The sequence below is a fragment of the Aspergillus neoniger genome (genome assembly GCF_003184625.1).
Source record: "Aspergillus neoniger CBS 115656 unplaced genomic scaffold BO87scaffold_27, whole genome shotgun sequence".
In the NCBI taxonomy this organism is placed as follows: Eukaryota; Fungi; Ascomycota; class Eurotiomycetes; order Eurotiales; family Aspergillaceae; genus Aspergillus; species Aspergillus neoniger.
In genome coordinates this window covers 13,086-34,249 of record NW_020291155.1, presented here as the reverse complement: position 1 = coordinate 34,249, position 21,164 = coordinate 13,086, and the positions used below count along the sequence as shown (strand labels likewise).

The 21,164-nt window shown below is 50.7% G+C and overlaps 9 protein-coding genes across 9 annotated transcripts; 7 read left to right on the top strand and 2 right to left on the bottom strand.

Annotated features, from left to right (window-relative positions):
* Positions 1 to 451: 451 nt before the first annotated feature.
* BO87DRAFT_339773 (nucleoside-diphosphate-sugar epimerase family protein) lies at positions 452 to 1,723 on the top strand. Its single transcript, XM_025620642.1, has 2 exons — positions 452 to 915; positions 978 to 1,723. The coding sequence occupies exons 1-2, from the start codon at positions 664 to 666 to the stop codon at positions 1,626 to 1,628; spliced, it is 903 nt and encodes a 300-aa protein (XP_025477158.1). The 5' UTR covers positions 452 to 663; the 3' UTR covers positions 1,629 to 1,723.
* On the bottom strand, positions 1,704 to 3,114 carry BO87DRAFT_441683 (aldehyde reductase; the record flags this gene model as incomplete). Its single annotated transcript, XM_025628015.1, has 4 exons — positions 1,704 to 2,137; positions 2,226 to 2,363; positions 2,426 to 2,821; positions 2,862 to 3,114. The coding sequence occupies 4 exons, from the start codon at positions 3,112 to 3,114 to the stop codon at positions 1,854 to 1,856; spliced, it is 1,071 nt and encodes a 356-aa protein (XP_025477157.1). The 3' UTR covers positions 1,704 to 1,853.
* A 1,087-nt stretch (positions 3,115 to 4,201) lies between these two features.
* On the top strand, positions 4,202 to 6,664 carry BO87DRAFT_314236 (C6 transcription factor; the record flags this gene model as incomplete). The annotated part of the gene is made up of 7 exons (XM_025619648.1): positions 4,202 to 4,425; positions 4,494 to 4,767; positions 4,818 to 4,912; positions 4,968 to 5,548; positions 5,597 to 5,716; positions 5,774 to 6,058; positions 6,126 to 6,664. The coding sequence occupies 7 exons, from the start codon at positions 4,202 to 4,204 to the stop codon at positions 6,662 to 6,664; spliced, it is 2,118 nt and encodes a 705-aa protein (XP_025477156.1).
* Positions 6,665 to 7,301: 637 nt separating this feature from the next.
* On the top strand, positions 7,302 to 9,480 carry BO87DRAFT_118402 (putative MFS multidrug transporter). Its single transcript, XM_025617929.1, has 7 exons — positions 7,302 to 7,472; positions 7,535 to 7,695; positions 7,760 to 8,173; positions 8,227 to 8,356; positions 8,425 to 8,670; positions 8,762 to 8,809; positions 8,862 to 9,480. Exons 1-7 carry the CDS (start codon positions 7,421 to 7,423, stop codon positions 9,425 to 9,427), a joined length of 1,617 nt encoding a protein of 538 aa, XP_025477155.1. The 5' UTR covers positions 7,302 to 7,420; the 3' UTR covers positions 9,428 to 9,480.
* Positions 9,481 to 10,945: 1,465 nt separating this feature from the next.
* Positions 10,946 to 13,143, top strand: BO87DRAFT_399145 (alkyl/aryl-sulfatase; the record flags this gene model as incomplete). The annotated part of the gene is made up of 2 exons (XM_025625414.1): positions 10,946 to 10,957; positions 11,326 to 13,143. The coding sequence occupies 2 exons, from the start codon at positions 10,946 to 10,948 to the stop codon at positions 13,141 to 13,143; spliced, it is 1,830 nt and encodes a 609-aa protein (XP_025477154.1).
* Positions 13,144 to 13,975: 832 nt separating this feature from the next.
* BO87DRAFT_339763 (oleate delta-12 desaturase) lies at positions 13,976 to 15,543 on the top strand. Its single transcript, XM_025620640.1, has 3 exons — positions 13,976 to 14,072; positions 14,152 to 14,941; positions 15,001 to 15,543. Exons 1-3 carry the CDS (start codon positions 14,034 to 14,036, stop codon positions 15,357 to 15,359), a joined length of 1,188 nt encoding a protein of 395 aa, XP_025477153.1. The 5' UTR covers positions 13,976 to 14,033; the 3' UTR covers positions 15,360 to 15,543.
* A 14-nt stretch (positions 15,544 to 15,557) lies between these two features.
* Positions 15,558 to 15,891, bottom strand: BO87DRAFT_428317 (uncharacterized protein; the record flags this gene model as incomplete). Its single annotated transcript, XM_025627447.1, has 2 exons — positions 15,558 to 15,631; positions 15,678 to 15,891. 2 exons carry the CDS (start codon positions 15,889 to 15,891, stop codon positions 15,558 to 15,560), a joined length of 288 nt encoding a protein of 95 aa, XP_025477152.1.
* Positions 15,892 to 16,710: 819 nt separating this feature from the next.
* BO87DRAFT_339761 (glutathione S-transferase family protein) lies at positions 16,711 to 17,840 on the top strand (the record flags this gene model as incomplete). Its single annotated transcript, XM_025620639.1, has 1 exon — positions 16,711 to 17,840. The coding sequence occupies one exon, from the start codon at positions 16,711 to 16,713 to the stop codon at positions 17,653 to 17,655; it is 945 nt and encodes a 314-aa protein (XP_025477151.1). The 3' UTR covers positions 17,656 to 17,840.
* A 417-nt stretch (positions 17,841 to 18,257) lies between these two features.
* BO87DRAFT_428315 (short-chain dehydrogenase) lies at positions 18,258 to 19,459 on the top strand (the record flags this gene model as incomplete). The annotated part of the gene is made up of 5 exons (XM_025627446.1): positions 18,258 to 18,333; positions 18,392 to 18,849; positions 18,923 to 19,103; positions 19,167 to 19,277; positions 19,326 to 19,459. The coding sequence occupies 5 exons, from the start codon at positions 18,258 to 18,260 to the stop codon at positions 19,457 to 19,459; spliced, it is 960 nt and encodes a 319-aa protein (XP_025477150.1).
* Between the last annotated feature and the right edge of the window lie 1,705 nt (positions 19,460 to 21,164).

Sequence of the window (21,164 nt, the reverse complement as noted above, 5' to 3'; positions counted from 1 at the left end):
CAAGTCATCACTTAGCAACTCATCATCATCTCCATGTTCTATGCGAGTTGCTAGCCCACTGCGGTCTCCGTGGGGTGGGTGGACGGGCAGCACAGGAGCATACTCGAATGGTCTGTACTCTGAGCAGAGTGAAGCTGAAGATTAGGTAGTCGATGAAATAGACATTCCTCTGCTATTCTGGCCTGAGCCTTCCTGATAAATGGCATGGGGAAAGTTGGTGACTTCATCAGATGCCCTGGGTGCACAAGAAGCAAAAGGAAGGAATAAGCATCGGGCTTGATCTCAAGGCCGATCGGGTGGCGCTTTAGTCATCTCGGGGCTTTGAGCCACTCCGATCGAGGAACTTTCTTTGAGACAACCAGTCGATCACAGAACTGATCTGTCAATCTAGGAGATTGATAAGACCGAAACCCGAGAGGCTGATTTAATCATTCAAGATCACGCTGTTGAAAACGCGAAGATGGTCCTGGAAGGCATTAGGTTACATCATGTCGTATTTGTCTACTTCTCCTACCTCAGTATTTATATATCTCCATAGAAGCTGCACCTAACTCGACATCAATTCATCATCATCATCATCATCATCATCATCCAATACTTGACAATACTTAGTACTAGTATCACTAGAGTTACACGCATCGACCAACTCACACATTCACCACCATGAACGCGGTACTGATAACAGGCGCGACCGGCAAACAGGGAGGCTCTCTCATCCGAAACCTCATCTCCCGGAAATCTCCCTTGGAGATCTTGGCCGTCACGCGAGACTCCTCTTCTGCTTCAGCTCAACGGTTGAAACAGCTGTCTTCCAAGATCAAACTAGTAGAATGCAACTTGGACAACCCGGCAGACATCTTTCGCAATGCACGCGCTCAGACATCGTCTCCGATTTGGGGTGTCTTTAGTGTTCAGGTAGGTTTCCTCCGCTCTTTCAATCTTCATCCCAGCAATGAGATACTAACAGTATCTGCTAGGTGGCCATCGGCAGCAACATCGATGAGGAAGCACAAGGAAAGAAACTGATCGATGAGGCCCTCAAGCAGAAAGTCAAGTACTTCGTCTACAGCTCCGTGGATCGTGGCGGGGAACGTTCCTGGAACAATCCGACCGATGTTCCTCACTTTCTGAGGAAGCATCACATCGAGCATCATCTGGTGGAAAAAGCTAAAGGAACCGACATGGAATGGGTTATTCTGCGCCCCGTGGCGTTCATGGATAACATGGTCCCCGGTTTCCTGGGCAAGGTCTTTGCGACGTCCTGGAAGATGGCACTGAAGGGGAAGCCCCTTCAGGTGGTTGCTGTCAGTGACATTGGTCACTTTGGCGCAGAAGCTTTTCTCAACCCGGATGAGTACAAGGGTCGGGCGATCTCGTTGGCAGGAGATGATTTGACATTCGATCAGATGGCACAGGTATTTCAGCAGAAGACCGGTCAGCAGCTACCCATGACATTCCAGTTCGTGTGTTCCTTGCTGCTGGCCGCTATCAAGGATATGGGATATATGTACAGATGGTTTCATGACGAAGGTTATCAGGTTAATATCGGCGAGTTGAGGAAGAAGCACCCGGGATTGAAGAACTTTGGGGATTGGCTTGCACAGGAGAGTGATTTTGTCAAGCGATAGATCATGCTGGTGCCTATTTTCGGTTTTACGGGATATTTTAATGCTTAATGCTGTTTGTTTTTAATCATGCTCTTGATTTGAGCAATCTAATCCTGTCAAGTATTCAATATAGTTGGTTTCCCATGGGTACAAATGGGCTCAACGACACACTAAATGTGTATGTGAATGTGAGCACCAGGATGGGGCTTCTCATATCGACGAATAACCCCTGCTAATGTGTAACCCTCAAACCAGACCATATGCATTAGCCACAACAATCTCCTTGAGGCTACTCCATCCCGGCTTGCACATCTCTTTAAGTAGATCTTCCGACCGCTTCGAAGGCTTAACATCCAAAAAATCGGCATCCTTATCGGGGGCAGGCAGATCTGTTGGCAGTTCCCGGTTCGGGAATATATCCCGATAGATGGTAGCTAAATCGTTCCAGAAAAACGGCCAGCCATACGCAAACAGGCGTTCGTTTTGGACCGTGGGATTGATCAAAGCCGCGACATGCAGAAGTGCGGCGTCTTCAATGCCCACACATTACCCTCCTTCAGGGTGAATTAGCTTCCATTCTTCGCATCGGTCGGGGCTACGGACACGGTTCAAACGTACCAATTGGGAGATGGGCCTTCACGTGTTCGGAAACTGAGGCCCAGTCATTTTTGATGATGGCTGCTGGCCATGACAGAGTGGAAGGAAACCCTTGATTTGGTGGGTCGAGAGGGGCACCATAGCACAATGAGGGTAGAACTGGACATGATGGTTTAAATCATTGGAACATATTCTGAGAGTGGAAGGAGAGACGTGCTTACCGGTATTTGCTACGAACCCGGGCTTGTGCTCTCTCACCCATTCCCAGATTCCTTGCTCCCCAAAGGCCTTGCTTGCGCTGTAGACGTCAAATCCTCTTCTCCATTCGGCAGGAGACCCCGTTTTGGCTCGCTGAATGGCAGTTTCGTTCCAAGTCTCCGAGGTGATCACTGTCTTACCATCCAGATCATCCAAGCCCATTGTGTTAGCCGCTTGGCAGGAGGAGGTGTAGACAAAGCGTTTGACGCTGGGCTCGGCTGCCGCGGAGGCAAGGATATTGTGATCCAGCCGTTTGATGGATTCGAATATCTCATCCGGACCATCGTTTGGACCAGCAAAGATGGTTACTACATGTGCCACTCCCGAGACACCATTGAATTGTACAGTTGAGCACCTAACTAGTGAGGTATCGTAGTGAATAATGTAGAGTGTACGGACCTTTCATAGCTTCGTCAAAAGCATCCGGACGCTGTATGTCCTGGACCTGGACCAGCTCAAAGCTGTCTTTCCCATACTTGTCACGGAAAAGATCTCCGATCCATTGGTGCCTCTGCGCATTCCGCACGGTTCCCCTGACACGATACCCGCGACTAAGCAGCCGATCGGCTACATTTGATCCGACCAAGCTATTGGCCCCAGTAACCAGGACCCATGATCCGTGAGGGATAGCTGATGTTTCAGAGATGGTCATTGTAAGTATGATGCTTCTGCAATGGTGTCACGATGAACGACGGCATGCCCAGAGCGATCAGCGAAACTCTCGCTGTTAAAAGTATCCCAGATGCCACGTAGTGCGGTGGAATAAGGTCCACCCAGTGATTCAAAAAGAACTCACTACTGTATTGGTGTAGAAGTAGTGCAGCAGTGATGGCCCCACTGATAGCCACGAACGCAGACCTTCATTTCATGCCTGCCTGTCTTATGGAGCCCGCTTTGCCATTTTTAGGGATTGGCAAGGGTCGGAGACGGGAAGCACTCGATTGTACCCACCAGTCCTCGGAGGAGGAGGGAAGTGTTTAGTCGAGAAGTTACATGAGGAGATTGAGATTGTGGACACTAGCGTTATTGGAGACCTCGAATGTAGGGCAAGCCTCGGGTGATCATGTGGATTTCGATGCCCGCTCTCTCTTGACTTCTAAGCACCACCAGCATCACCAACATGATCTATTCGAAAATATTAGCTTAAGCGGGTTGACTCGGGAGACACTGGCGTGAGTGGATGTTGCTTTCGGGAAACCGACAATTTGCTTTGAAAATCATGTGTTGTGCCTGCTTGCTTCGATCCCAGATGAGGCAACCCAATCAGTAAGTCCCTGTGAAAGTCGTCGTTCCTTGCGGGCATATACCGAGATACCCTCCTTGCTCCATGCAGTCAAGGTTTCGGTGAAAATGGCGGCAGCAAAGTTTATTTCGCATGGCGGATAATATCAAAAGCTCATCCAAGATTAGACGAAACGTCCCGCAAATTCATCGTATTGATATAGTTAGTCCATGCTCTAGTAGTTCATCGAGATGATCTGTTGTGCTTGTTGTTGTTGCTTATCCAGTAGCCTGGTGATGACCTGTTGATGACTGCGAGGGGGAACAGGCAACAGGGATGAATGAGTCAAGCGGGCTAAGGAGCCGCTAGTGACTTAGTAACTGTTAACTAGTAACCACTCATCGATCAAGTAACGAAGTACTAGAAAGTGACTCTGAATTGACCCTCACTTTTCCCCGCAAAAGCAATTCATTGCTCCCCCTTTCCCAAATCCACCCTCCCCCAAGGCCCATCCACCATGTCCGAATCGGTCCCGGAACTACGCTTCCGATCGGGAAATGTCCCAACGCGCTATTTCAAGGCATGTCGCTGGTGTCGCAAGCAAAAAATGCGCTGTGATGCCCGAAATCAGGTCCCTTGCGCCCGTTGTCGCGCCGTGGGCCGAGATTGCATCCTGGATCCGGTCGAGAGCGCAAGGCGACAGAGTACCCGGCGGTCATCCCCGGCTACTCGTCCTATTAGGTGAGAGGAATATACCTCTCTTAGAGCATCTGCGGAATGAAACCGAACTAACATATAGCTTGAAACAGGCGCCAACAGGCAAGGTCTCCTTGGACCGAACCACACGGCTTCGGGAGTCCTTCTCCCAGAGAACAGGATTACTCTACATCGACTACCGTACAAGATGTGCCAATCAAAGCCTCGCTCGATTCGCTCCCAGAGTCTACTGCCGCAGCGGATTTGAGTTCGCCTGGAACAGCAGAGCGACATGCACCGGAGCCCCAACAGTTGAGTCCTAATGACATGATCGCCCCGGTTTCCGTGATGCACTCCATGTCGGTCAATTTACTGGGATCAAGCAGCGTGAGTAGTTCGGAAGTAGTCTTCAGCTGCAGATTGTTGATGGTTCGCAGATCTTCATGGACAGCTCCAGCAAAGCGGATCCTAAGAGCGATATCATCGCCCGTGGGATCATCAGTGAAGAGCGTGCACGCGTGATGTATGACCGGTATGGTATCTCCCTGAATCGGACATCTACTGATTCAACGCTAACAGACTGTCAGCTTCATGGGTGGCAGTAAGAACTTCCTGGCACTGTTCGATCCCATTCGGGACACGTTCGATTCGGTCCGCTCTCGCTCCCTTTTCTGCTTCTCAGTCATCATCTACCTCGCTAGTCGGGCTGTGATGGACTTGCGGAGTGATACTCATCTTCAACGTGTTCTTCAAGACGAAGCGCAGAGACTGGCCGAGGATAGTTTCTTTGAGCGCCCCACCAAAGTTGAAACCGTACAAGGAATGATTCTGCTGGCTGCCTATTCTGAAAAGACGTGGTTTTCAACCGCACTCATCTTGCGTACCGCCCTCGATTCCGGGCTAGAGAAATCTCTAGATGCCTTACTGTCTCAGGAACACGTGCCGCGCAGTTCTTTGTCGGCTTCCATGGAAGATCGTAAGCTAGTGTGGCAGACCAGGACTTGGCTGATCAGCTTCACACTGGAACTAGACGTGGCATCCGGAACCGGCCGCAAGTCACGGATCGATGCAGTGGACACGATGAAATTGCGCAAATTCCTCGAGTATCCGCTATCCTTACCCTGTGATATGCGCACCATTTCCATCATAGAGATCCACCAGCTCCGAAGTACTACTATCTCCCTCGAGGACTGACTATCTGCTGACTAGAGTTCAGGCCAATCGCGCATGTCCATCGAGAACGCCAAGACCGTTGATGAAATTGTATTGGTTGAGCTGCCTGCGGTCATGACAAGACTGCAAACTTGGTGGAACACATGGGATGAAATCCATGGCAGTAAGTGCTCAGATGCAAGAAGGCCGTCAATCAGTGACCAGTAGTAATGGATTGTAGACAACGCCTTTCATGCCGGTGCCTTCCAGCGCTGTAGTCTGAAGTTGATGTTGAACTACGCCCGGATCTTCGTCCTATGCGCCTCCTTGGCTCGGATTCAGAAACTCCAATCCGGTGCTGCTGATCCCAACTCGGAGACAATAGCCGACAAGGATGTCTCACATTTGTGGCGCGCTCTCGCTACGACCATCATGGATCAATTGGATTGCTTCATTCAAGAAAGTGCCTACCGCTGCCAACTCACGTGGGCTCCTACCTACCCAGCCCTGACCCTTGCCTTTGTCAGTAAGTAGACACGAGACTCTAAACGTGGAGGCACGCTTGGTTTCGATAGGTCAGCTAACTTGAAAAGCGACATTCGCTCTCCGGATTGCTCGATGGCGTCCGGACTTGATCGATCAGGATCTTCTCCTTGAGAGGGCCCAGCTGATCTGCGATTTTCTCAAGCAGCCGCCCTATCCGGACATTCACCGTACCGTGTCCATCTTCGTCAACTACGGTCGCGCCCTAGTCGCTAGCCAACGAGGGCATGTGGACTACTGTGCAGAAGTGATAAAGCCCTCAGAACAAGCCAATGGGCAGTTCTCATTAGGTAGGGGGACATACGGAGTCCCGGTGGATGTGTCAACTTCTTCCGGGATGGCATCCGAACAGGTGAACTACCCGGCAGGCGCAATGACCTCTCAGGCCGACAAGGATAGTGGTGCCGCTGGGGTACCCAATGCTGAAAGAACTGCGCCTGGCAGACAGCTCCCTGCCAGACTGCCGGGGCCAATGGAAGCTCCTAATTGGTCGATGTGTAACCCCATTGCCGATTCATTTGGCTTGTTCGAAGAGGAGCAGAACGACATCTTTGATTTCTTACCAATGATGCCGTCAATTCCACAATAGTCCAGTGGTGTAGCACTGGTTGGCTACCAATGGGAAAACTATATCCTTCATTCATGACGGACGTGTCCCCTTCAATAGACGTGTAAGCTGGGTACGCCATCAGGAATTCGACACATTCGGGGTCAAACCATGGACTACACGAGGCGGACAACTAGGCATGCTCGTCGACGCTAAAGGTAGAAAGATAGCTCGAAAATGCGGTAAGGAACTTCCAGGGGAATATGTGCGGTGCTTGCGCTGCCGAACCCAACCTGCCGTTATCCACCCAGCAGGAAAATTGGCGCATAGCAGGCCGCTTGCTGATCAATCCTTGATGGGAAAAGCTGGATCTGATCCACCGAGCTTGGGCAGACTCGCCAAGGACAGACTTTTGCTTTCAATGACAGATGGTGTGGCCTTGAAAGCCAGTTTTTGAACCCGGCTCCTGATCGGCGCCGTCGCCGGGATGCTCTGTAGCCCCGGTGCCGGACCGGCCCCGATGCTGCAGTTGCAGAAGATGAAGATCCAACATCGCTCATTGGGCCACGAGGATGTATTGACGGTCCAGATTGCAGTGGACTCTTGCTCGCGAAAGGCCCTTCAGATAATTGACTAGTCTAGTCAATCATTGTGGAAATTCAGTGACTCATTTCCTACTATGAGGCCTCTATAAGGGTTTTAAGTCCGCGCGTCTCGTCAACGATTGACGGAGACACCGGGAAGTTCAATTTGAAAGGGGCTCAATCTGCTGTGATACAAGACGCGCAAGCCTCAGCCATGGCTACAGAACGCTGTTTCACTGCCCCCATCGGAGAGATCGACCATTCCGGTATGACCTCATCGTTGCCTGTCCCTTGCATTGCTAACCCTATTTCCCTATCCCCTGAATAGATCCAAATTGGAACCGGAGGAAAGATGCCATTCCATCCACCATCGTGATAGGGAAAATGTGGGCAGACAGTGAAGGATACAGATTCACCCGCTTGACGGAAGATCAAGTCCTTGTGGACTTTGATCATGATTCTGCGAGGAATCCAATTAATTGGACTCATGTGAGTTATCAAAACGACGGGCTATGGGTGCTTAAGCTGACATCAAGCCATCTGCGACAATTAGGGGAAGAAAATGTTCACCGTTCTCACAGCGCTCTTCCTAGTGCTCAACTCCGGGATATCGTCCTCTTTGCCCAGCAACGTCGTTCCAGCGATGATGCGCGAATTCAATGTTACAGGTGACATGCAGAAGGTTCTCCCCACCGCCGTCTTTCTTATTGGATATGTCGTGGGTCCCTTGTTCTTCAGCCCACTGAGCGAGACAATCGGGAGGAGACCTGTTCTGCTTGGTAGCTTCACCGTGTTTCTTTTGGGCACGATAGCGTGTACTTTTGCCCCAAACTGGCCAGCGATGTTGGTGTTTCGATTTATATGCGGAGCCATGGGGGCCGCTCCTCAAACCGTAGTAGGTGGAGTCTACGCTGATATGTTTGAGACTCCACGTGCTCGGGGCCGAGTCATGGCATTTTATATGGCGGTAATCTGCCCCCAAAAATAAATATGCGGGAATGGCGCCTAACTATCACTTAGGCGGCGAGCTTTGGTCCTATTGTTGGCCCCATTATTTCAGGGTGCAGCGCACAGTACGGATGGCGATGGACATTCCGCATCGACCTCATCCTTGTCGGCTGTAGCTGGCTTAGTTCGCTTTTCCTGCCAGGTGCGTGAGGCATACAGCGCTGACATCTACTCTGCTGATGCTCGCAAGAAAGCTAACATCAAAGCCAGAGACATTCAGTCGGGTTATTGTGAAAAAGCGTGTCGCCATACTAAACAAGCAGTCATCCACCCATAGTTATGTCTCCCAGCGAGAGCTCCAGAGCACCGCAATTCAATGCAGCTTGAAAGAGACCTTGACGAGACCCATTACCATGATGTTCACTGAGCCAATTATTCTGTTCAGCGGAATATATCTAGCTTTTGCTTATGGACTTATTTTCTTTTGCTTCCAAGCATACCCTATCATCTTTGAAGGTACTTAACCCATTCATCTTCTCTCCGTTAAGTGATTAGATCGACGAACGTTTGCTTGGCGTGTGGCCGTTTGCTGACCTGAGCAACTCAGGGACCTACGGGTTTGATGTAAAGCAAACATCGCTGTGCTATTTACCCAGTACGTGCCTTCTTGAAATTGAATCATTATTACTGCCTACTAAACCTGTCAGTTGGAATTGGCGCGGCATCCTCTGGTTTTGTCTCACTTTTTTACGATGTCATCTATGAGCGAGCCAAAGCACAAGGGAAAAGATGGACGACCATTCCGGAGCTACAGCGACTCCCGGTAGCCTGCATTGGCGGACCTTGTCTTACCATTAGCCTCTTTTGGCTAGGATGGACCGCCAATCCGCAGATCTACTGGTTGGTGCCAGTGCTCTCGGGCCTATTTTTTGGCTTCGGATACCAAATTATCTTCATTTCGCTGTTGACCTACGTCACAGATGCGTACAAGATCTATTCCGCCAGCGCCTTAGCAGCATCTGTAATCACGCGGAGTATTCTGGGTGCCGTCTTCCCCCTGGCAGCTGATCCGATGTATTCGGCCCTGGGAGTCGGATGGGGGACATCGGTCCTGGGCTTTGCGAGCCTGGCTTGCATTCCCATTCCGGTGGCCTTCCTCTATGCTGGAGAGTGGATTCGCAAGAGAAGCACATTCTGCCAGCAGCTGCTGAAAGATGAAAGTGCCACAGAAGATAATCACGCCACACGCCCTGTGACTCCGGAAGCCGTTTGAGTTCTTCGTGTCACCCAAGAAGATTTCAGTCTCTTGTTCTCCGTCCATCGATGGTGGAATGTTTATCCCTCATATATCCGAAAAAGCTTGTTGTGTTTTCAGATCTCAAGACTGCACGCAAGACAGCCCACGTCTAATGACTACGTTCCTCGACATGACTGGCAAGGAGCATTCTTTACCTACGAGAGTCCACTCATTTTCTTCTTCTTCTTTTCTTTCTCGAACAGGATATTTAATTTTACCATTTATACTGACGACAGTCTGCCTTGCACAAATGTTGCACAGCAACCGTTGGGGTTGCGCCAAGGGTGCATGGAAGTTTTGGTTATGGATAATGAATTTCGGTAGCATAAAATTTACGGCCTAATATGACAGATAGACCTAGATCACCTAATGCATATTCAGTTAGTCTTACTGCACGCAGTTTCCAATATGTATGCTTTCCGTTGATTGTTGCCCACCGGTGGCAGTAATAGGTTGACCGACATGGCTCGGAGCTCATTCATGTAGAACCACCGGGCGTTTCACAGTGTCATGTCAGTGTCACCTATTCAATTGTCACTGGATGTTCTGCAACTTTACGACCATGTGAGTGTTCATTAGGCCCGAAGACTGTAAATCAATTTTCATGAGGGTGGCTTCATGTCGCCTTTCTTCCTCCTTTTCTCTTCTGCCCCTACAATGCCCCTACTCCTTCTTTCTCGTTCTTTCTTATCATTTGAAAACCGCCCCGATCCACCATCTAGGACTGACCACGTCGTCGCGATCGGCCATGAGACTTGCAACTCTCCTCATTACATATTTGGCTACAATGGTGTTCGCCCAAGAGTGGGCAATGACCACGGACATCGGATCTCGGCAATTGGGCAACGATGACAAGATCGTCTCCATGACGGAAGATGTAGGGTCTATAAACATCCAAGGGACAATGTAAAAAGACACAGCTGATTGATATGCGTAGGATGCGGTCGAAATATCCTACAGGATTGATTGTGACGACAGCACTCAAATGCCGACGTGCGATGCGGCTGAGGGAATAACTGTTGTTGGTGAAGGACCACAGACCACTGGTATCCCAGATGGCTTGATAATTGTTGACGGAGACGAGCTGATATATTCGTAAGTGCCTGCGTCTGTGTTTGTTCTCTGTATTTGCTCTCTGAATTTAACTGCTGAAGGCCCGTAACTACTAGTCCCCATATGATGACAGAAACCTTTGGGGAGGAGCACGACACAGTATCTACAGATACCACACCTGAATCATTTTCAACCGAGATCACCATGTCGTGGAGTAGCTCCAGCCTAGCTGTCTCTACACACATGGTGAGTTTAACAACAACCGGATCGGTCAGTGACACTTCAAGTGTAGGGTCTAGTGTTGGGAGTATTCAAGGCAGCATGAGCCTTATGACTACCCAGAGTCGGGCATCCAGTGCCTCGACCAGCTCGTCGGTACGCAGCACTGGAGCAGCACCGTTAGCGACAGGAGAAGTGGCCATGATTGCTGGTGGTGCTGCAATGGCGTTATTGGTTGCTGTCTTGTGAGGAGGTACTTTGTGGGGTGGTGATACTACTACTACTAGCTTTGAAGCATAAGTTGTTATGAGAGCACAAGTCTGTATCAAGAAAATGCCTTGCAGTGGGGACAACTGCCGGCCAACTAATAATAATTCAAACCACTGACTCTCTGGCTCCGCCCTCATCTTCATCATAACATCGTAAACTGACTCTACGATGCAATCTAACGCACAGCTGATCTTTAACGCCGATTGCCGATCGCGTAATCGGCCATAACTCCCCGCAGTATCACGGCCACCCTCTATAAGTGAAGCCCAACCGACTACTGCCGACTGTACTCCCCCTTCGCATGTCACATACTAATCATGACAACCGCACAGCTACAACCAAGCTTCTCGGATCGAACTGATTTCGACAACGCCTCTCGAGGCTTGATCGGCTCCCTCGAACCCGGCATCATCCGAGCAGCCGATGGTCGACCCGTCTACAACAATGATGCCTACCACTTCCTGCAAGAGTCAGAATGCCCGGCTACCGCAAACCCAAAGCTATGGAGACAGGGTCAATTAGCATCCATGCAGGGACTGTTCGAAGTCACCCCTGGGATCTATCAAATTCGCGGCCTTGACCTCGCCAACATGACTGTGGTCGAAGGCACCGAGGGAATTATCGTCATTGATCCTCTAACTTCCGTGGAATGCGCTGCTGCTGCTCTAGCCCTGTATAGAAAACACCGTGGCGATAGACCCGTCACTGGGGTGATCTACTCTCATTCCCATATAGATCACTTTGGCGGAGCGCAGGGCGTGCTCCCTGCCGCTGACGCAATAAAAGCGAGTCCCATCCCGATCGTCGCACCGGAGGGATTTGTAGAAGAAGCCCTGAGTGAGAACATGTACGTCGGTCCAGCCATGCGTCGTCGCGCCCAATACATGTACGGAGCTCAGCTACCCAAGGCTGCCGACGGGCAAATTGGCTGCGGCATTGGCATGACCGTGTCGTTGGGAACAAACTCCTTTGTGCCTCCAAACACGATTGTCACTTCGACTGGCGAAGAACGAATAATAGATGGCGTCCGGATACAATTCCAACTCGTGCCCGAGACAGAGGCGCCCGCGGAGATGAACTTTTTCTTCCCTGATCATCGTGCGTTGTACATTGCCGAGTGTGCAACACACAGCTTGCATAATATCATTACGCTGCGCGGGGCTCTGGTGCGCGATGCAAAAGCCTGGGCGCGGTATTTGGATGAGTCGCTGGTTTTGTTCGGCCAGCAGTCGAAGGTGTTATTTGCAGGCCATAACTGGCCAACCTGGGGCTCTCAACACATCGAACAGTTGCTGTCCGAACAACGAGATCTGTATGCCTATCTACATGACCAGACGGTGCGGATGATGAACCAGGGTCTCACTGGAATTGAGATCGCCGAGACCCTGACCCTTCCGCCGGCGCTGCAGACTGCTTGGCATGCTCAGGGGTTCTACGGATCGGTCAGTCACAATGTCAAGGGAATCTATCAGCGCTACATGGGATGGTTTGACGGGAACCCAGCACATCTATGGGAATATCCACCCGCCGAGAACGCAAAGAGGTATATTGCCTGTATGGGCGGGATTGATGAAGTGGTCCGGAAGGCGGAAGGGTTCGCCCAAGACGGGGATCTCCGTTTCGCCGCGACACTGCTGGGACATGCAGTTGCATTTGATGAAAAGCATGAACAGGCTCGACGCACGCTGGCGTCGGTGTTCGAGCAGTTAGGGTTCGGAGCGGAGAACGCGACCTGGCGGAATTTCTACCTCTCCGCGGCGCGCGACTTGCGCGGGGAGCACCAGCAGCCAAATGCAAATAAACTACCGTCGAGGACCCAGAGTTGCCAGTTGAACCCGCGCCAGTCGGTGGAGCAGTGGTTAACTCTGTTGTCGGTCCGGCTGAATGGGCCAGCCGCGGCGAGCGAGGCATTTACCCTGGATGTGCATGTGACAGATGAGAAGCAATGGTGGAGACTGATGGTTAGCAACGGTGTCTTAACCAGCAGAAAAACCTCCGATCGGGCGGCTATTCAAGGCGAGACGAGTTTTACAATGTCTTTGACGAAGCAGCGATTGTGCGAAATCCTGAGCGGCAATGCAGACCTTGGCGACGTCGAACAGGAGGGCGATGAAGCATGGCTCCGCCGATTTCTGTCTTTGACAGCGTGATCCGATCCGGCAGTTAAGCTGCCCGACCTGTCTATAAGAATGCTATTGGATAAATCATCATCCAGGTTAAAACACCTGCCAAACAGCGTTGCTATTTGTTGTGGACCAATTGTTCGAGTTTCACCATCCCGTGTCTGAGAAAGCCCTAAGCAAGTCGTCGCAAGCGAAGGGAGAAAAAACTGCGCCGCTAAGAGTCGCGAGGCGAAAACGTTGAGAAGGTGGAAAGCGTTGAAGTTTAAATTTGTTCCAGAACAGACTAAGCGCCGAACCATCGGCCGAAGAAGCGAGACTAGACTGTAGTCGGCGAGGGATCAACCCGTGGGGATTGACGGTGCATCTGCATCTTGCAGGTGTCAGGGAGTTCAACTCGCCGGGGGATCTTGCAACGGCGTGGATGATTATCTTGATGGTAGAGGCTGATAATCAATGCTCAATAATCACTTTTCCTTGATTTTTTCAAAATTCTTCAGCCAATGTGTTCCACCACCAGACAATGCTGTGTTTGGTTGTTTTTGTTGGGAATTCCCCCCACTGCGAACGGGCGGATCCGTGGAAACTGGCCTCGACTTTGTCCGTTTTCCGCACGCCGCTAGCCCCCCTTGTCTAACGCTGATCCTTTGAGTTCAGATTAGCTGGACTTGTCGCAGAAAATAGTACTTTGTAATAATGGGAAAGAGGTTAATGCCAATAGCGTGGCTACCATGGGTCCATCTCTCCAAAATCAAAAGACTTCAGGAACTGCGTTCCCCTGATTGGACAATGGCTGCGTAAGTCAGGAGAGACCCTGTGTCTTTCACAAGGAAAATTTAGATCCCCAATCGTACAAGAGTCGCAGTGTCTGACGCTGCTTCTTTGTTTGTTTCCTCCCTCTCTGTGCGAGTCTTCGAATCATGGCTGAACTTCGTAAAGTGCCTGCCAGCCAGGCGGCGGTATGTCTATCCCTTTCTTCAGCACCCCCCTTTGAAAAGCCCTAATTGGCTAACAGCTCTATTTTTACTTTGACCGCAGCAGCAGCCCATTCACAATGACGACAATGTTCCCAGTCTGAAGACCCTGAAGGATGCCATTCCTGAAGAATGCTTCGATTCCTCCGTCGTCACCTCCCTCCTCTATCTCGCCCGCGACATCCTCTACTGCGCCATCCTCGCCTACGGCGCCTTCCACATCCACCTCCTCCCCTCTCTGCCCCTGCGCGCCCTCGCCTGGGCTGTCTATGGCTTCTTCCAGGGCTGTGTCGGCACCGGAATATGGATTCTGGCTCATGAATGCGGTCATGGTGCCTTCTCCAAGCACCAGACCTTCAACGACATTGTCGGCTGGGCCGCCCACTCCTTCCTGATGGTCCCCTACTTCTCCTGGAAGATCACCCATGCGCGCCACCACCGCTACACCGGCCACATGGAGAAGGACACCGTCTTTGTCCCCTGGACTGACGACGAGCTGGCCAAGAAGAAGAACGTCCGCATTGAGCAGCTCAAGCATCTGACCGAAGAAACTCCCATCGTTTCCTTCCTGCAACTCATCGGCCACCAGCTCTTCGGATGGCAGCTGTACCTCTTCCTGAATGTCACCGCCGGTCCCAAGAGTCTGCCTGAAAATCGTCCGATCCGTGGCGTGGCCAGCCACTTCAACCCCGTCGGCGACCTTTTTACTAGGTCGCAGTACTTCAGCATTGCCTTGACTGATTTGGGTCTGCTTATCATGGGTTCAATTCTGTACTACGCCTCGACGCAGATTGGCGCATGGAATGTCGCCCTTTTGTATTTTGTTCCCTATCTGTGGGTGCATCACTGGCTGAGTATGTCTTCCCCTTCTCTCCAGAGATTGGCAAAGAGGCAAAACTAACACATAAATCAGTCGCAATCACCTACCTGCAGCACACCCACCCCGCTGTCCCCCACTACTCCGCAGAATCGTGGACCTACACCAAGGGTGCCCTTGCCACCATTGACCGGAGCATCGGCTTCATCGGCCGCCACTTCTTCCACGAAATCATCGACTACCATGTCGTGCACCACCTGTTCAGCCGTATCCCCTTCTACAAGGCCGAGGAGGCTACCCGTGCTATCCAGCCGCTCCTGGGAGCTAACTACCACGAGGAGAAGGAGAGCAGCTTCTTGTACTCGCTCATGACTACGTTCCGCAAGTGCATCTACGTTTCAGATGGCAAGAAGAACGGCGTGTTGCATTTCGTCCTTCCCGAGGAGGCAAAGTAGGGATGCATGATTCATCTGGGTGAATGATTGTTGTGGTGTTTAAGAGTGTGGATTTCTAGTTACATAGAGTACGATATGCATATAGACAGTTGATAGACTTTGATAAGCGATCACAATGTATGATGGACGCAAGACTACTGTTGATATTCTTTCTCCGATAGCAGGACTAAACTCATAGTCAAATAATTGACATCACGCTCAGCGACGCAAAACATCCATGATCTTGGAGCCCAAACTGTGTTTTACATCTCTCTCCTTCTCTTCTGCTTTTGCTGCGAAACATCAGCATGGTCCGACCACTTTACAATAGAGACTTACTTTCGTAATTGTCAAGGTAGCTTTCAATATCCGAATTCAGATTCTCAATGAGACTAGCTTGGAAAAGCTGCACCTCTTGTCCTTCGGGGCCTACGAGGATGGCCTTATACCAGTCGGCTCCATCGTCCCGGTCATTACAGGCTCTGATTGCCAGGCCATGATTCCAAGTCATCGCCCAAACTTTCGCCGAGAAGCTCGGTGGGGTGCCAGGCATGTTGATAGAAGCTGTCACTGTTTTAGCTGAAAAAAGATCGACATGTCAATGAGATTGGAAACTTACTTATGCAGCAGAGTTATAACGAAGAAGGATAAGAAATGTTGCGGCGCTGCATATGAATTGAGAGCGATCGATATACGAAATAAGTGTTGATTGCCTCATGAAGATATATTTGAGAGAGCTTATATAGTTTTGTCTGTCTGCTGATAGCAGTTTGGAGTCGGACTTCTCCGTGTTACTATAGCCCTGTCAATCAATGATTATTGTGCTTGTTATGAACCTAATTATTGGTTATGTTCTCTGGTGAGTAGGCAATGAGTGTTCTGTGTTACATGGGTATGGATATGGCCGTCGACAGCAAGACTTCATCCATATATGAATATCACACTTTCTAACAGTGAGACATACTGCAGAATGCCAGTCTATGCACACACAAAGAGAAACGCGTGATCGTATATTATAACTATGTATGAAGGCAGTCCCCGGACAATGCCTGCAAAGAAATGCGACCTATCGGAGAGCACGGCAGCATATCAAAGAATCTACTTCCCTACTATAGCATGTATCACCATATCCCCTACACATGATGGCTTAGACGCTGCTAGCCAACAGCCTCTTGACCAAGTCCAAGCAAAAAATCCCCCTATAGCATATACCATGTCTCACTCCGTAGGCATTTCCCTTTCCTTCGGGCAACTTGCGTACAACTTCCATCCATCCCTTTTAACATATAAGATGACTCTGTGTAACCCTTCCAATCAAGTACATGCAACATCCCTGCACTCCTGCACAGCTCTTACCCAATCAACAGCCACCATGCCCCGAACGCGTTCCCACTCCATGCCCTACTCCACCCCCTACCCTTACATCCCAACTTCCCTATACACCCACCCATCCGTTCCCTTCTGCGTCTCCCCTACCATCGACTACTGCCAAAGTGACGCCTCCTCCTCTCCCCCGCCCAGTCCACTCCAATCAATCACCCCACGTCCCCTCTCCCCACCCCCACAGCAACCCTCACACCCACCACCTCCACCTCCACCTCCACTCATCCCTCGAAACAACTACCCCAAACTCTACATTCTCGACGGCGACACCGCCGCCGGCCTGGCAATCCGCTACTTCATCCACGAACGGGGCGGCGTCCGTGTCCGCGCCGGCTTCATCGACGTCCAACTCAAAGACCAGATCCTACCCTCCTTCATCTGGGAACATGACCATGCCGGCGAGCTACCCATGCTCTTCCTAGACAATCCGACGCGTAGACCCGTGCGCAAAGTCGTCGGCTTCGAAGCCATCACCGAGTACATCGATAGTGTGTCGCCCACGGACCGCTATCTATATGGGAATACGGAGCAGGAGCGGGCGTTGATCCGCTCGTGTATTCACTGTCTGCGGCGAGATGTGGTTGAGCCGCTGTATGAGTGGAATAATCATTACTTGGGGAATAAGACTGGTGAAGAAGTCACTGGGTATGCGCCGGTGCCGGGTCGGAGGAGGGCCCTGCAGGAGAGGATTGAGATGACGCTGGACCAGGTAGAGGAGAATCTCGAGGGGTTGGAGTATCTCCTTGGGAAGTTCTGCGCCGCGGATGTGTATCTCTTTGGGATGGTGGTTGCGCATGCGGATCGCTGGCCGTGGTTCTTTGATGATGAGAGGAGACCGAGGGTCTCGGATTACTTTGCTAGGATGAGTGAACGGCCTATGGCGCATTTGGCGGATGAGTTTTGGGATACTACCCGGACGACGGTGGTGGACTAGGGTGATGTTTGAGGTTTTATATTTGGGACTTTTGCTTTGTATATACAGACTGTCTGGTATTGTGCGGATTTGTCTTCTGTCGATTTTGTTTGCTTGTTTTGAGTTCGCTGAGTAGTCCACGTTCAAGTTTATTGGTCTTATATATAGTATAAGTCGCCCATGAATGGTGTCATTTACTAGGACAGCCTCCGGGTTATGAATTTGAATATACAGCAGCGTTAATCCTGATGACCTTGCTCTAACTAGACTAGAAGGCTGAGTCGGTATAGGAACCCGCTCGGGCCATATGAAAAGGTTTCCTCAGAAAGGTCCATCAATAGTATCATTTGTGTGGCTGGTCTGGGCATCGACTTGACTCTCGGCATCCTCTCCGTTAGCGCCGTTGCTGCCAACAAGGGCGCTCGGTGATAAACGCATTATCATTGGCGGATGTGGGTTAGCGTCTTGTGGCGCCGCTGCAGCATGTTAAGGATTACAGCATCATAGCATCGGGACTATAGCTAACTCCGGGCTGCAGACTGTCGGGCAACTACTTAAGAACGTCACAATGGCACTGAAATTCTCATCGTTTCATTTCAACAAGCTTCGGAATCGTTGTTGAAATGTCGTCCTTTTCCGCACAGTCCACCAGTGAAGAAGTCTGCCAAGTCCTAGCGGACCACATTAAAGGGAGCAATAGTATGTCCAACTATCCCTCCTCTGTTTTCCGAATGAAGGAAGGGTCTAACTCTCTTAGTCCTAATTACTGGCGTCACACTAGGCAGTGTAGGCGGCGAGGCAGCTCTTCAACTCTCCCGTCACCAGCCGGCTCTCCTGGTCCTGGCCGGTCGCAACCTGCAGACTCTCCAGGCTACCGAAAATGCCATCGAAGCCGAGACACCGGATGCAAATACCCGTCTACTCATTGTAGACCTGAGCTCGCAAGAAAGTGTCCGCAATGCAGCTGCAGAGGTGAACAACTATCCGGAGCGCATCGATCATCTTGTCAACAATGCAGGCGTCATGGCGGCACCGTACACGACTACTCCAGAGGGAGTGGAATTGCAGTTTGGAATAAACCACATCGGCCACTTTCTTCTCACTAACTTGCTCTTGGAGAGAATGATAAGCGGAGGGTCTAAGGTTCGGGTGGTGAACGTCAGCAGTGCTGGCCATAAGCGTGGACCTGTCAGGTTCGACGATGTGAATTTCGAGGTTTGTGTTGTCCCAAAAGAATAATCCCTCGTATATGAACTGATGAAGGAAGCCTTGGCTAACACTCAGCTAGAACGGGAAGTGCTACGACAAATGGCAAGCATACGGCCAAAGTAAAACAGCCAATATGCTCTTGTCGGTATCACTGGCGGAAAAAGTAGGGGAGAAAGGGGTGGAGTCATTCAGTCTCTATCCTGGACGACGGGAGACTGGCATTGGAAGACATTTGAAGCCAGAAGAATGGGTCATGGCTGGTATGTAGAGCTTCTGACGTGACGGACGTTGTTTGTAGTGAAGGATGCTAACCTGAACATAAGGATGGAAACATGAGGATGGGAGCATCAACGATAACCCAAAGCTGAACTGGAGAACAGCCAGCCAGGGAGCTTCTACCTTGATTGTTGCGGCATATGATCCAAGCATTTCTGGTAAGCACGCTCCACCAATACTGAGGGGTAGATGTTGATAGATTGCAGACAAAAACGGTTCGTACATGGTCAATAACCAAGTAAATAACGGCGAGGCGGTCGACTACGCTCTGGACCCGAAAAATGCGGAAAAGCTGTGGAAGCTGAGCGAGGAGATCGTTGGCCAGAAATTCGAATACTGAATGCTTCCTATCATATAATCACCGTACGCTGACCGAATCCATCTTGTTCGTTCCAAGGTGTCCCGCTGTGAGATGTATAGGTGGTAAAATGTGGATAGGGTGGCTTAGTTGTCCTGCTTGGCATCGTAAGTGAAATAAGCTTCTGTTACACTCGAGAATGTATTTTCTGTGCTGCTTGAAGTACTGCCGCTGCCAGTATAGTAGTCCCCAGCCCCTTGCCTGCGCATCCGACCTGGCACTGTGATATGCGGTCAACGAAGCGATGGCAGAGACCGGTAGCCTTCGCCAAACGTCGCTCTAACATCGTCGCGGGTACATATTGAGAATCAGGCATTCCTCGCATTACCTTGGCTATCGTAGCATAAATTATTGTCAATCCCAACCAGTAAAATAATAACGGCGGTATATCATCAGCATTGGGTATAACCATCCTCTCTTCCGGTTTGCCACACGGTGTAGGCATGGGCCCCGCTATGGGCGGCACGATCATAAACATAGGGTGGCGACATTCCGACTGCCACTCGTGATACCAACTCAAGAGATTTTGCTCGAGGCCGATTAACACTTTCATCAAGTGTATCGCAGAGTCGCATGTGGTCTTATTGCGATGAAGCTCATTTTGGGTGTACCTGCGTAATTGGCCTAACTTGTACAGCATATCAAGAAGTATGTCGAATCTATTGGTTGACGGTTCGATATGCGAGAGTAAGGACAAAGAAGGCTCATGCTTGACATTGGTACACATGAGAAGAAACTGGGCCCGGCTTGTCAGATGCGTCAATCAGGAATAAGATGAGCCTACCTCAATAGTACGGAGTCGGCGTAGATCCTGCGTGTTGAGCAACTCCGTTGCAAAGTTGGATTCACTAGCTAACTTGCCGGCTGCCTGGACGTGGACACTCCATGCATCTTCCTGTCCTGACGATTGTGCACAGACCTCGTAGAGTGCAAGGATCATGGCAGAGCGGACGAGATCAGAGACGTAGTCAATATCTGTTAGTGTACATATTTGCTGTATCGCTTGCACGTAATGGTATCTGCTGTATTGTGCCAGGTTGTGATCTTTTCGCAAGGAGGCCACATGTGCAAATGTCAATGCAGTGAGGGCTGTCCTGACGACTGGCAACACCGACTGACTGAAGGAAGGAAATAGTTTTACCCAGTGAATAGGCGACTGGTCCTTCGGGTCTGGAGCCTCTGGGGGTAAGTAGTCGCGCAGGAAGATCGAGACCAGTTGCTCCTGGTTCTGGGCCACTATCAAGGATCGATTGTTCAATCCAACAATGGTGGTGTGCCATAAAGGAGCGCGACTGCTAAATTCTCAGTCAACAAAGCTGTCCTCCAGGTTAGATACCGAGTAGTAATTCACAGGTCAGAGTAACCTCCGCAATCGCGGGCTGAGGATTGACATCGCATACAAGCTGGCCGGGTCTTGTCGCACTAGCGTGCCCGGAAAGTAAGGCATCAGCACCAATTGTTTCGGCTGATCGACAAAAATCATCGCACCTTGACCTTGCGCATCAGACAAGTCCGACAGCTTTGAGCCCTCCAGGTGCTTCGACCCATCTTCCACGCATGGGCCTGTCCTCGAGCTGTGCCGTTGCATACAAGCCGGATGGTTGTCAAGAAGAAGGGAAAGCGTGGGGGATGGCGAGGCTGACGGCTTAGCCGAACGCCGGCACATGACTACGAGAGCTGATTAGTG